A 12,487-nucleotide genomic window follows, 5' to 3' on the forward strand; every position below is an offset into this window, starting at 1 on the left:
CAATTAGTGCTGTACTCTGTGTCCGAGAGGCGGTGGAGCAGGGTAGGGCTGGCCACTGGAAGGGGTACATGCTGTCATTGGACCAGGCAAAAGCGTTTGATCGGGTTAATCATGAGTACCTCTGGTCTGTCCTTCTGAGGTATGGCCTGCCGGGGGGGTTCGTTGATTGGCTTTAGACCTTGTACGCTGGGGCAGAGAGTTTCCCGCTTGTGAACGGTTGGATTGGCAGCTCTTTTGAGGTTGGGTGTGGTGTTCGCCAGGGTTGTCCCTTGAGCCCGCTACTGTACGCGTTTTCGATTGACCCACTTCTTAGGAGGGTGGAGCGTGGACCGTTAGCTGGGATCGGGATGGACCGGGCAGCACCGGAAGCCACTCTGAGAGTGGTGGCGTATGCCGATGACGTCACCGTTTTTGTTTCCTCTGATGGGGAGGCAGAATGGCTGATGTCAGAGGTAAATCGCTACTCGGAGGCATCCGGGTCTAAGATCAACCGGGATAAGTGTGAGAGTCTCTGGCTGGGAGGAGGAGATCCTGGTTTTGATCTCCCGGACACCCTTCCAGAACCCAAAGTCTCTGCAAAAGTTCTTGGCATCGAATTTGGCCAGGGGGATTACCCCAAACAAAATTGGGACAGCAGGATAGAGATCGCCACTCAGAAGGTGAACCAATGGAAGGGTTGGTCTTTGACCCTAAGGGAAAGGGTAAACCTGATCAAAACTTACCTGCTCCCTTTGCTGATCTATCTGGGCAGTGTGTGCATCTTGCCAGAGCCTCTCTGGACTCGGGTCTACAGTTTGTTCTTTCAACTGTTATGGGGGAATAGACTGAACCTGGTCAAGAGGGAGGTTACTTACCGTACGAGGAGACTAGGAGGGTTGGGTATGGTCAACCCTGTGGTATTCCTTGTGAATACCTTCATTAAGATCAATATTGCAAACCTCTGGAAAGAGAGGGCTCCTCCGTGGGTATTCTCCTGTAAGGGATGGTTTCAGCCTTTCTTCCAGGAATGGGAGACAGGAGGGCAAGTGAAGGATCTCCGCACACCGCATGGACATTTCCCGGCTTACGCTACCGTGGTTCTGAAGGTAATTCGCCGGTGGGGTCTGGGAATGTGGGAGGTCAGGACTCTGCCAAGGAAGCTCCTTGACAAAAGGGTTCTGTTGACCCATTTTCAGAGGCCTCTGGCGCTCAGGGATTGCCCAAGTCGGGATCTTGGGGTGGGTCTGCATCTTTTGAATTCTATCAGGATCCCCTTGAAGGTTTGGGACTTGGCTTGGCGCTGCTTCCATGGGAAACTGTGTGTGAGGGACAATCTGAAGTGTAGGAGCTCTGAGGACAGGAACTGTCCTCGGGAGCATTGTGGTACCATGCTTGAAAGCATGGACCACTTCCTGCTTTGTTGTCCCTTTAACACAGAGGTGTACAACAGGGTGGGCGCCTCCATTGGCTGGCCCCGGCTGGCCGGTCTCTCTTATGCGGAATGGGCCTATGGAGCATTCGGGGACCTGGGTGGTCGGGACCGCTGCACCTTATTTCTAGTTAGCGCAGTGGTTAGGTATCACACGTGGAACGCACGGTGCTTAGTATCGACGCAGCGGAAAATCCTCCCAGTGGACGATGTGTTTAGGACCATACTCGGTGACCTGGTGAAGGTGCGTTCTCTGGAGTATGAGAGACTGGGTACACGGAGGGCTGCTCTCCTCTGGAGGGGCTTTTCTTTTAGTGTGCCCTAGTCTGGTCGTCTCCTCTCCTGGTGGTGGGCTGCTGCTGACACCATAGATTTTTGTTTTATTGATCAGTAGACAGTGATGTAGGGCTGCAGGCGCCGAACTTGGGCTTTGTCAGTTGTGGTTATTGTATTGTTTGTTTCTGTATATATTGTATATATGGGTTTGGGTGTAGGTGTTAGGTTGGGTGGAGGGAAAAGGGGGGAGGTGGGTTCATCTTGTGGGACACTGGTTATTTGGGTGAAAAACTGGCACTGCCTGATCTGGCCTATGGACGTTGGACATGGACTGAGGCATGAGACGCAGGACCAGCTCTCAGGTCAGTGCCGGGGAGGGACTGGTGGGCTCGAGTGTGGGGGTTTTGTTTTGTCTTGTATATATTTGTATAGTTAGCATTTATTTTATTTATTTAAAAAAAAAAAAAAAAATGTGTATAATTTGTCGGTTACTGTTTATTATATTGTTATTTTTTTTGTGTGGTAACCGGACCAGATGTCATGGTGTGGTGTAGGTAATTATTATTGTGTATATATGTATAATATGTGTGTGAGGAGAGAGGGAGCGGCTGGACCAGTTCATTACATTGTTTATTTTCTGGTTATTAATTTTGTTATGTTTCTGTTATTATTATTGTTATGTTTTTCATTTTTATAATAAAAGATCTACAGGATGTATATCAGGATCAGTACAAAGTAGGTAATGCCATTATGAAGCTAATCAACTATTTGAATAATCTCAATACCTTAATTATGAAATGCTGTTTACAGGTAAATATTGGCTATAGGAATGGCATGCAACAGGATGCCATCTCCTTGGGGGTAATAAAACAATTTGTATTTCTATAGCGCCAAAATATTCCGCAGCACTTCATAATTTTAGAGTGGACTTATACAGACAATAAAGACGTTACAGAGTAAGGGTATGTGCCCACGTAGCGTTTTACAAGCGTATATGCTGCGGAATTTCCGCAGCGTAAACGCTTGGTAATCCGCCCCCCATGGTCCCCAATGAGAATCCGCAATTTCAATGCCCATGCTGCGGATTTTTCCGCAGCGTTTTTGATGCGCTCAAAAATCCGCAGAATGTCCATTAATTTTGCGTTTACGCATGCGGAATTGCCTTGTCAATGCAATAAAAAACGCAAGGCAATTCCGCATGTCCCAAACGCTTCTAAAACGCGCGAAAAACGCTTGCCAAATTCCGCAAGCGTTTTTCCGGCAGAGGACATGCGGAAATGAAGCAGAAATTTTCTGCTTCATTTCTGCAACGTGGGCACATAGCCTAACACACAACTCAAATAAAAAAAATAACCATATCCAACAACTGGAGATAGTTTGATGTTCCTGGCAGCACATAACAGAACCTAGCTAGGAATAGCCAATAATGAGCCACTGTGTACATGTACTATTATTGGACCTTTTTTGCCTTTCTGTTATCTATCATACTGTCCTTACTTTTTTGTAATAGTTGTATACAGCGAGCCATGCAGACCCCACTAGATGCCTCTGAAGATACTGCTTCAATACAAGACATTCTGTCCGTCTACAAGCCCGGAACAACACGAAACCTTCAAGGACACGGCTTCACCAGACTTTGTCTGCAACTTTTTGGCTTGGAGGGAGATGGAAAATCTTCACTCATCAACTCATGTCTGTGCGTGGTCCATAATTTTCCGTTTAGCAATGATGCCGGTGCAGGAACATCCGCAGAGCCATTTACCAAAACAAGAAAGGAATACAAACTGACAGACACGGTCTACATTGCTGACAACCGTGGCCTAGAGAAAGTGACAAACGATGCAAGGTTGGAGATTTCTGCGCAGTTTCGTAAGTAGCCGAGACATTGGGGAAAAAGATGTTTGGAAATGAAAAACACAAGAATAGAAACATATGGCGAAAATATTCAAAGATATATTTATTTTACTTCTCCATGAGCACGGTTGTTATTTGAGGGAGAAGTTGCAGTTTTCAATGACAGTTTATTTTACCATTTCATGTACTGGAAAAAAAGGGAGAAAAAAGTGCGGTGAAATAGCGAAAAATCCCATTCCGCCATTGTTTTTTACGCTGCTCATTGAGCGGAAAAAATGACCTGGCGATATAATTCTCCAGATCCGATTACGATACCAAACTTGTCCAGTTTATTTTTCATTATTTTAGTGGTGAAAAAAAAAGTTTGATAATCTGTTAAAAATATAAAATGTTTTCGTTTGTGTCGTCATCTTCCGAGACCTGTAAGAGTTGAATTTTTCGGTCGACAGAGCCGTCTGAGGGCTAGTTTTTTTATGGGGGGTGGTGAACTCACATTTTTATTGATACTATTTTGGGGTAGATACGATGTTTTTATCACTTCTTTTTGTAGCAAACATGTTGTCATTTTTGAGGTTTTTTTTCTCTTTAAGGTGTTTACCGATCAAGCTAACTAATCTTATATTTTGATGGATAGTACTTGTATGGACTCAGCAAACTACAATTGCTTCACAAAGTGATTAAATAGCAGCTAGCTGTTGTTAGCAGCAGATGACATCTGTATAACACAGCTGGCACCCACCATGTATGGAGCGGGTCCAGCTCCTGAGCCTGCTCCATACACCCGGCTTCTGATGTACATTACAATTATTATGTATTTGTTACATGTGGATTTAGCCACAAATGTAATTAATTTTTGATTTGCCGCAAACATTACCCTCTACCTTGCAGAGAAAAATGATATGTTGCGGTTTTGAAAAGTTGTCAATTTTTGTGCGAATCATGTCCGCAATGAGTGAGAGGAGATTTGTAAAATCCCATCTACAAGGCTGGTAATGAATTACACTGCAGATTTGCAGCTGATAGACGAGGATAGCATCGCTCTTTGTAGTGACCGTCAATCCTGGCTAATAGATGAAGGTCTTGAATTGTGGACCTTCTTCTATGAACTCTCACTTAGGTCACAGGGCTGTAAATCTTTAACAGTATTTTATTTTGTGCATACTGGGAACACCTTACATTTAACGTTTGGTGGGTGGAGGGGTACAACGAATGCTAAAAACTGGCAGTTTTCACGTTAAATCAACCAGCTCAAATATTTTTCCTCCTCGTAATGACCAAGAGCTGCCTGTACTATCTTATTCTTTACACGTAGGTAATCTGCGGTCTACATCCAGGGTGGATTGGGAGTTTGAATTGGAGAGAACTGTAAATCAGCTGGAAGAGAGAACCAACCATCATGCTATGGATTTCATAGTGCCAGTGCTCGTCTGCAGGTATAACCTTAGAGTATTGAAGTTTTAATATATATATATATATATATATATATATATATATATATACATATTATATATAAATAAAATGTTTGGATATTTTCAGCTATGAAACTACAACTGCATGTATCCACCTAGTTATGCATTTTGTAATTAATAAATGAATGTGGCAGAAAAAAATGTGAAGAACTGAATAATAAGGATTAAAGAATTTGCCATGAGTTTAGACTCAATACTTTATAAAGGCTATAGACAACTTTGACATGGAAAGATGATTTTTACATACTGTATGTTAGTCGTTGCCTTTATTTCATAAAATTGCACTAAGGCTTCATTCAGATTTCCATTTTTTATGTACGTATTCTATCCGTATTTTTCAGTTTGATCACATACATACAGTATGTTTAAGTCTATGGAGTTGTTCATATGCCCATGTTTTGTTTGTGTCTCCCAATAATATAGGCTGGATATAATGTTTGTGTCTCCCAGTAATGCAGGCTGGATGTGAGGTCTGTGTGTCTCTCCCAGTAATACAGGCTGGAAGTGAGGTCTGTGTGTCTCTCCCAGTAATACAGGCTGGAAGTGAGGTCTGTGTGTCTCTCCCAGTAATGTAGGCTGGAAGTGAGCTCCGTGTCTCTCTCCCAGTAATACAGGCTGGAAGTGAGCTCGGTGTCTCTCTCCCAGTAATGTAGGCTGGAAGTAAGCTCGGTGTCTCTCTCCCAGTAATACAGCCTGGATGTGAGCTGTTTCTCTCTCCCAGTAATATAGGCTGGATGTAAGGTCTATGTGTCTCTCTCAGTAACACAGACTGGATGTGAGATCTGTGTCTCTCTCCCAGTAATACAGGCTGGATGTGAGGTCTGTTTGTCTCTCAGTAACACATGCTGGATGTGAGGTCTGTGTGTCTCTCCCAGTAATACAGGCTGGATGTGAGGTCTGTGTTTCTCTAGTAATATAGGCTGGATGTGAGGTCTGTTTGTCTCTCCCAGCAATATAGGCTGGATGTGAGGTACGTGTGTCTCACCCAGTAATACAGGCTGGACATGAGGTCTGTGTGCGTCTTCCAGTAATATAGGCTGGATGTAAGGTCTGTGTGTGTTTCCCAGTAATACAGGCTGGATGTGAGGTCTGTGTGTGTTTCCCAGTAATACAGGCTGGATGTGAGGTCTGTGTGTGTTTCCCAGTAATACAGGCTGGATGTAAGGTCTATGTGTGTCTCCCAGTAATAGAGGCTGGAAGTGAGGTCTGTGTGTGTCTTCCAGTAATATATACTTCATGTGAAGTCTGTGAATCTCCCTTAGTAATATAAGCTGAGTGTGAGTTTTGTATGTCTCTCCCAGTAATACAGGCTAGATATGAGGTCTGTGCCACATCCAGTAATATTGGCTGGATGTGATTTGTGTCGCTCCCAGTAATACAGACTTTATGAAAGCTCTTTGTATCTTTCCTAGTAATATAGGTGGAATTATACACACAGGACTTGCATCTCCCAGTAATTTACGCTGGGTATGAGGTTTGTGTGTCTCTTCCATCCAGCTATCAGGTTTCCTTCAAGTCCAGGAAAGAAAAATTGGCCCTGGTGATCAAAGGGTTAATTGTACAGTGTTTTTTTCCCCCTTCTCCAATGACAGCACCACCTGAGAGAGGGTATCCACCCACAAAGGCCAGGAACCTACTGAATAAAAAGGCGGTACCTCTCCTCCGCATCAGTTTTGGTTCCTGTCCCTGATGGGAGCCTCACCAGGTGGTACCTCACGTAGCTGGATTATGGACGGTGCGGCCTGGAGGCCGTCGAAGCAGCAGATGGTCCCTGTTCCCAGCCCATCTGGCTGCTGCCCAGGTCTGGGGAGGACGTGCTGCTTTTTGGATTCCTCCCCGCGTGCGCCGGGGCCTGCGCCTCGCAAAGACGAATTGAGCGCGCCGGCCGGCGGGTCTTCTGGGTCTGCGCACGTGGGGGTCGTGTCTCACCCTGTGACGGAGCGTGCCGGAAGTCCGGGCTGCTGACGCGCCCTATCACGGAGTGCGCCGGAAGCCGGGTCTGCGCATGCGCAGGTGGGAAGCCGTCATCCCGCTGTAAGCGCGCCGGGTGCCGCTGGGCTGCGCATGCGCAGAAGCGAGCGGATCTGCGGGTAGCGCGCCAGCTGGCTAAATTTAAAAAAAGAAAAGGAGATTGAAATGAGCATGCTGCCGGAAAGGGAGGAGCCTAAAGGAGGTGGAGCGCTGCTGCTTTTAAGGATGGGGAGCAATCAAGATGGGGGTGTCTGCATCCCCACCATGATGGATGAGGAGCCACAGTCACCTGGGCAGCAGCTGTCACCGCCACAGGAAGTACAGCAGCAGCCACAGCCATCAAAGCAGCGCAAGCAGCTTAAGCAAATGGAACGGGAATCTTCCCATCGACAAAGTCACAGCAGTGGACGGCGTACGAGTTCCGGCAAGACTGGTCAGAAAAGACTTTGTCAGTCCACCTCCGCCAGATGGGAGCCCTCATGTGAACGGCAACCACCGCCTCCGGTACCCTAGTCTGAACGGCAGTGTGGTGAGTGATCTTCGTGAAAGTCTCAACCTGAATAATGTGCTCTTCTCTCTCTCTCTTTTCCTCCTTCTTCTCCTTTCATTTCTTGGGGCAGGAGGCGAAGAAGTGTAGTGCTAAAAGTAAAAACAGGGAGTGTGCTTTATGCAAAATAGGTCTTCCCACCTCCTATGCCAAAAACCTTTGCTCGGACTGTATTCAGAAAACCATTGCAGAGTAGTCCCCCAGGTTTTCTTTGCAATTAAAGGATCTAATCCAAACAGAGGTCAGAGAGTCTTTAAGAGACTTAACCTCACGCAAAAAGAAGCGAAAACTAGTTTCTTCAGAATCAGAGGAGTCCCGTTTTACAAGAGAACTGCCTTCCTCCTCTAATCTCTCCTCATCATCATCGGAGTCTTCGGATGATGATGGGGGGGGGGGGGGGGGCAGACCTTGTTTTTCGGTTGATAATACTGAGAGACTAGTTATAGCCGTCAGAGGGACTATGGGTATTACCGATACCAAGGTGCCCAGAACAGTCCAGGATGTTATGTTCGGTGGCTTAGACCAAAGGAGGAGACGCTCATTCCCGGTCAATGACAGGATTAAATCTCTGATAGAAAGGGAATGGAAGAAACCGGAGAGGAAGGGTCAGCTACCGTCATCCTCCAAGCGGAGGTATCCCTTTGAGGATGAGGATGCGGCTAAATGGGACAAAACCCCTAAGATTGACGTGGCCATTTCAAAATCTTCAAAAAAATCCACTCTGCCCTTTGAGGATTTAGGAGCCTTAAAAGACCCGCTGGATAAAAAAGCGGAGTCTTTCCTTAAACAAGCCTGGGAGTCGTCAATAGGGGCCCTTAAACCGGCAGTGGCAGCCACCTGCACCGCTAGATCTATGATGATCTGGCTTCAACAATTGGAAGACCAGATTAGGGGGAATGTGTCCAGGGAGAAAATTCTATCGGACCTTCCTCTTGTGCAGGGAGCGGCTGCATTCCTGGCAGATGCATCGGCAGATTCAGTTAGGCTGGCTGCCCGGTCTGCAAACCTCTCTAATGCAGCCCGTAGGGCGCTATGGCTCAAGAGCTGGCCAGGGGATGTGCAGTCAAAGTCTAAACTGTGCTCAATCCCTTGTGAGGGGGACTTCTTGTTCGGCAAAGGTCTAGATGACCTCCTAGATAAGGCCGCAGACAAAAAACATGGATTTCCCACGGTGTCTGGTTCCCGGTTTAACAGCTCCTTTCGGAAGAGAAAATACAGCCGCAGTAAAGCTCCCAGAGACCAAGGTAGCTGGAAAGACAGAAAGCCGTATAACAGAGGCTTCATGTTCGGGGGTCCCTCCTCCGAGAATAAGAAAGCCCCTAAGTGACAGTTCCCCCCAGGTGGGAGGAAGATTGTCCCACTTCCTGCCTGCCTGGAAGGAAATTTCATCCAATTCTTGGATCTTAGGGATAGTCAGGAGGGGGCTCACATTAGAGTTCAAAAGCAGGCCCAAGAACACTGTCAAAATATCAGCCCCCAGAGGTTTAGCGGAACAGATAGCCTTACAGCAGGAAGTTCTCTCTCTGCTCAGGAAAGGAGTTCTGGTGGAAACACCTGCACCCCAGCAAGGAAGAGGATTCTATTCGACTCTCTTCCTAATAAAGAAGCCGGACGGCTCCTTCAGGACCATTGCGAACTTAAAGAGGCTGAACGACCATTTAATCTACAGGCCGTTCAAGATGGAAACAATAAAATCGGCCATAAAGATGTTATTTCTGGACTGTTTTATGTGCGTCCTCGATCTGAAGGACGCCTACTACCACGTCCCGATTTTGCCAGATCATCAATAGTTTCTAAGAGTAGCTGTACAATTCGGCAGGCACGTAAGGCATTTTCAGTTCGCAGCTCTTCCCTTTGGCATTTCCATGGCGCAGAGAGTCTTCACAAAAATTATTCTGGAGGTCACAGCACACTTGAGGGAAAGAGATATTCTGGTAATCCCTTATCTGGACGACTTCTTAGTAGTGGGCAGATCAAGTCAACTCTGTGCTCTAGCCCTGGCGGACATCATGGCCAGTCTAAGATGCCTAGGTTGGCTGTTAAATCTGGAGAAGTCAAGGCTGGAACCAAAGAGGGTTCAGTCTTTCCTGGGTCTCATTCTGGACTCAGAAAACCAAACCTGTCTTCTGCCAGAGGAAAAGAAGCTGAAGATCAGATCCGTAATATCTCAGGTTATCAGCAATCCGACCATGACCCTGAGGAGTGCAATGTCTCTGTTGGGTACAATGACATCTTGCATCCCGGCGGTTCAGTGGGCCCAGTACCATTCCAGATGTCTTCAACAGGAGATTCTGGCAGCGGACAGGCGGCTCAAAGGTCGCCTGAATGGGAAAATATCTCTTCCAGATGTCGTGATCAACTCCCTGGACTGGTGGACATCTCCGGTCAACCTATCTTTGGGGGTTCCTTGGACCTTCCAGGTGTCGGATACAATTACAACAGACGCAAGTGCGGAAGGTTGGGGAGCTCACCTAAGGGATCGCTCTGTACAAGGCCTCTGGTCGGACAGCGAGACAAGTCTCTCTTCCAACATGAAAGAGCTGTTGGCAGCCAGAAACGCTCTAAAAGAATTCAGTTCTGTTCTTCAGGGTCCTCACGTCAGGATAATGTCAGACAACAGATGCCTACATCAATCATCAGGGGGGTACCAGGTCTCTCCCTCTGATGTTAGTAGCGGATCAGATCTTCAGGTTTGCCGAGAGTCGGCTGGTTACGCTCTCGGCGCTGCATATAAAAGGGGAAGAGAACATAAAGGCCGATTTCTTGAGTCGTCACATCTTGAAACAAGGAGAGTGGGAGTTGAATCCAGCCGTTTTTCAGCAGATTGTGGGTCGGTGGGGACAGCCCCAGATAGATCTATTTGCAAACAGACACAATCGGAAGACCGAAACCTTTTGCTCCCTGAATCCAAAAGAGGGGGCGTTTGCGGTGGACGCGCTGCAGATTCCGTGGGATTTTACTCTAGCTTATGCCTTTCCCCCTTTAGTACTGATCCCTACTATCCTGAGGAAGATCTGAGAGGAACGGGCGAGGGTTATATTGATCGCCCCGTTCTGGCCCAAGAGACCATGGTTCACTTGGATGAAGAGAATGTCCCAAGCAGATCCATGGGTTCTTCTGGACATCCCGGATCTCCTCAGGCAGGGCCCAGTCTGTCATCCCCAAAGAGCGGGCCTGCATTTTGAGAGGTCGCTATTGACGCAAAGGGGGTTTTCTCCGGATCTTGTTACTACCCTTCTGGCAAGTAGAAAGCCGATAACAACTAGAATCTATGGTAGAACCTGGGCTAAGTTCTGGTCTACCTCGGGTCAGTCCGCCAAAGGGAGGATTCCTATTGAGGCCATACTAGAATTCCTCCAGAAGGGGTTAAACATGGGACTAGCCACCAGTACTTTTAAGGTACAGGTATCAGCTCTGGGGGCACCGTATAATTATGACTTGGCAGCAAATAGATGGATCATTAGATTTATTAAAGCTTGTCATAGATCCAGACCTATTCCTATTCCAAGAATGCCTCCTTGGGACCTTAATTTAGTTCTGGAAGCATTAACCAAACCTCCCTTTGAGCCCTTAGAGAAGGTTTCAGAAAAAATCTTAACTTTAAAGACTGCTCTACTGGTGGCCCTGACATCAGCTCGTAGAGTCAGTGACTTACACGCACTATCCATTAACCATCCATTCACTCAAGTATGTACGGATAGAGTAATCTTAAGACCAGACCCGGCCTATCTTCCAAAGGTAGCCTTCAAGTTCCATAGGGCGCAGGTAATCACTCTCCCTTCCTTTTATCCTAATCCTAGGGATTCTGAGGAACATAAGCTTCACACCTTAGATGTTAGGAGGGTGTTAGTCCAGTATTTGGAAGTGACAAAAGCCTGGAGAAAGAGTGACGCCTTATTTATATCCTTTCAGGGGGCTAGGAAAGGACTTAAGGTTACAAGGGGGACCATAGCTAGATGGGTCAGGGATACTATTACCTTAGCCTACTCTTCTAGCAATCTGCTGGTTCCAGAGAACCTGAAGGCCCATTCCACCAGAGCGGTAGCTGCTTCCTGGGCTGAGAAGGCGGATGTGCCCATCGACATCATATGTAAGGCGGCAACTTGGTCATCCCCCGCTACATTTTACAAACATTACCGTCTTGACCTTTCCTCTTCTACTGATCTGTCCTTTGGTAGAAGGGTGTTGCAAGCGGTGATCCCTCCCTCTGGTATTTGATCTCTATAAATCTCTCAGGTGGTGCTGTCATGGGAGAAGGGGAAAAGATCCTAGTTACTTACCGGTAACGGGATTTTACAGAGCCCATGACAGCACCCTATTAATTCCCTCCCCTTTATCACTGTGGTGTGCACTTTTTAAGGTGTTTAGTACAAATGTTGAGGTGGTGGTTATATATTAACCTGTCTTCGGAGGCCCTCTCATGCTCTGAAACAAAACTGATGCGGAGGAGAGGTACCGCCTTTTTATTCAGTAGGTTCCTGTCCTTGGTGGGCGGATACCCTCTCTCAGGTGGTGCTGTCATGGGCTCTGTAAAATCCCGTTACCGGTAAGTAACTAGGATCTTTTTTTAAATTTATTTACACATCTCAATTTTTTTTTATTTCAGTTTGGATAATGCATTCAGTCAGAGTGTAGTGAATGAATTTAGCCCTCTTTTAAGGGACGCCTTTGAAATAACTGGTAAGTGTTGTATTCTGATAAGCAGAGAGAGATTACAGGGATACATTCGGATATGCTGTAGGAGTGATACACACAACTAGGTAAATATTTTTCCGATTTGAATTACATATATATATATATATATATATATATATACACATTCCTTCTTACATCAGAAACAAGAAACCTATACATAATCCAGAAGTAACATCCACGGTATCCAGTCTAGATAATACTCAGCGAGAGGCATTGTCCAGACTGTATACAATATAATCTACCTCTGAGTAAGAAATATTTTAACAA

General features: G+C 46.3%; 1 protein-coding gene across 2 annotated transcripts in view; it reads left to right on the plus strand.

The window, feature by feature from the left end:
* LOC141162481 (uncharacterized) overlaps positions 1-12,487 on the plus strand; it is a 36,553-nt gene that overhangs the window by 22,911 nt on the left and 1,155 nt on the right. For both annotated transcript variants that reach the window (XM_073648646.1, XM_073648647.1), the window contains 3 exons: positions 3,195-3,553; positions 4,851-4,971; positions 12,132-12,205. In XM_073648646.1, the coding sequence (XP_073504747.1) occupies positions 3,211-3,553; positions 4,851-4,971; positions 12,132-12,205 (538 nt within the window). In that variant the 5' untranslated portion in view covers positions 3,195-3,210. The remainder of the gene's footprint in view (positions 1-3,194; positions 3,554-4,850; positions 4,972-12,131; positions 12,206-12,487) is intronic.

Source organism: Phyllobates terribilis, unplaced genomic scaffold (genome assembly GCF_046119375.1).
Source record: "Phyllobates terribilis strain yellow unplaced genomic scaffold, ASM4611937v1 Scaffold_9__5_contigs__length_417890890, whole genome shotgun sequence".
Taxonomy (NCBI): domain Eukaryota; kingdom Metazoa; phylum Chordata; class Amphibia; order Anura; family Dendrobatidae; genus Phyllobates; species Phyllobates terribilis.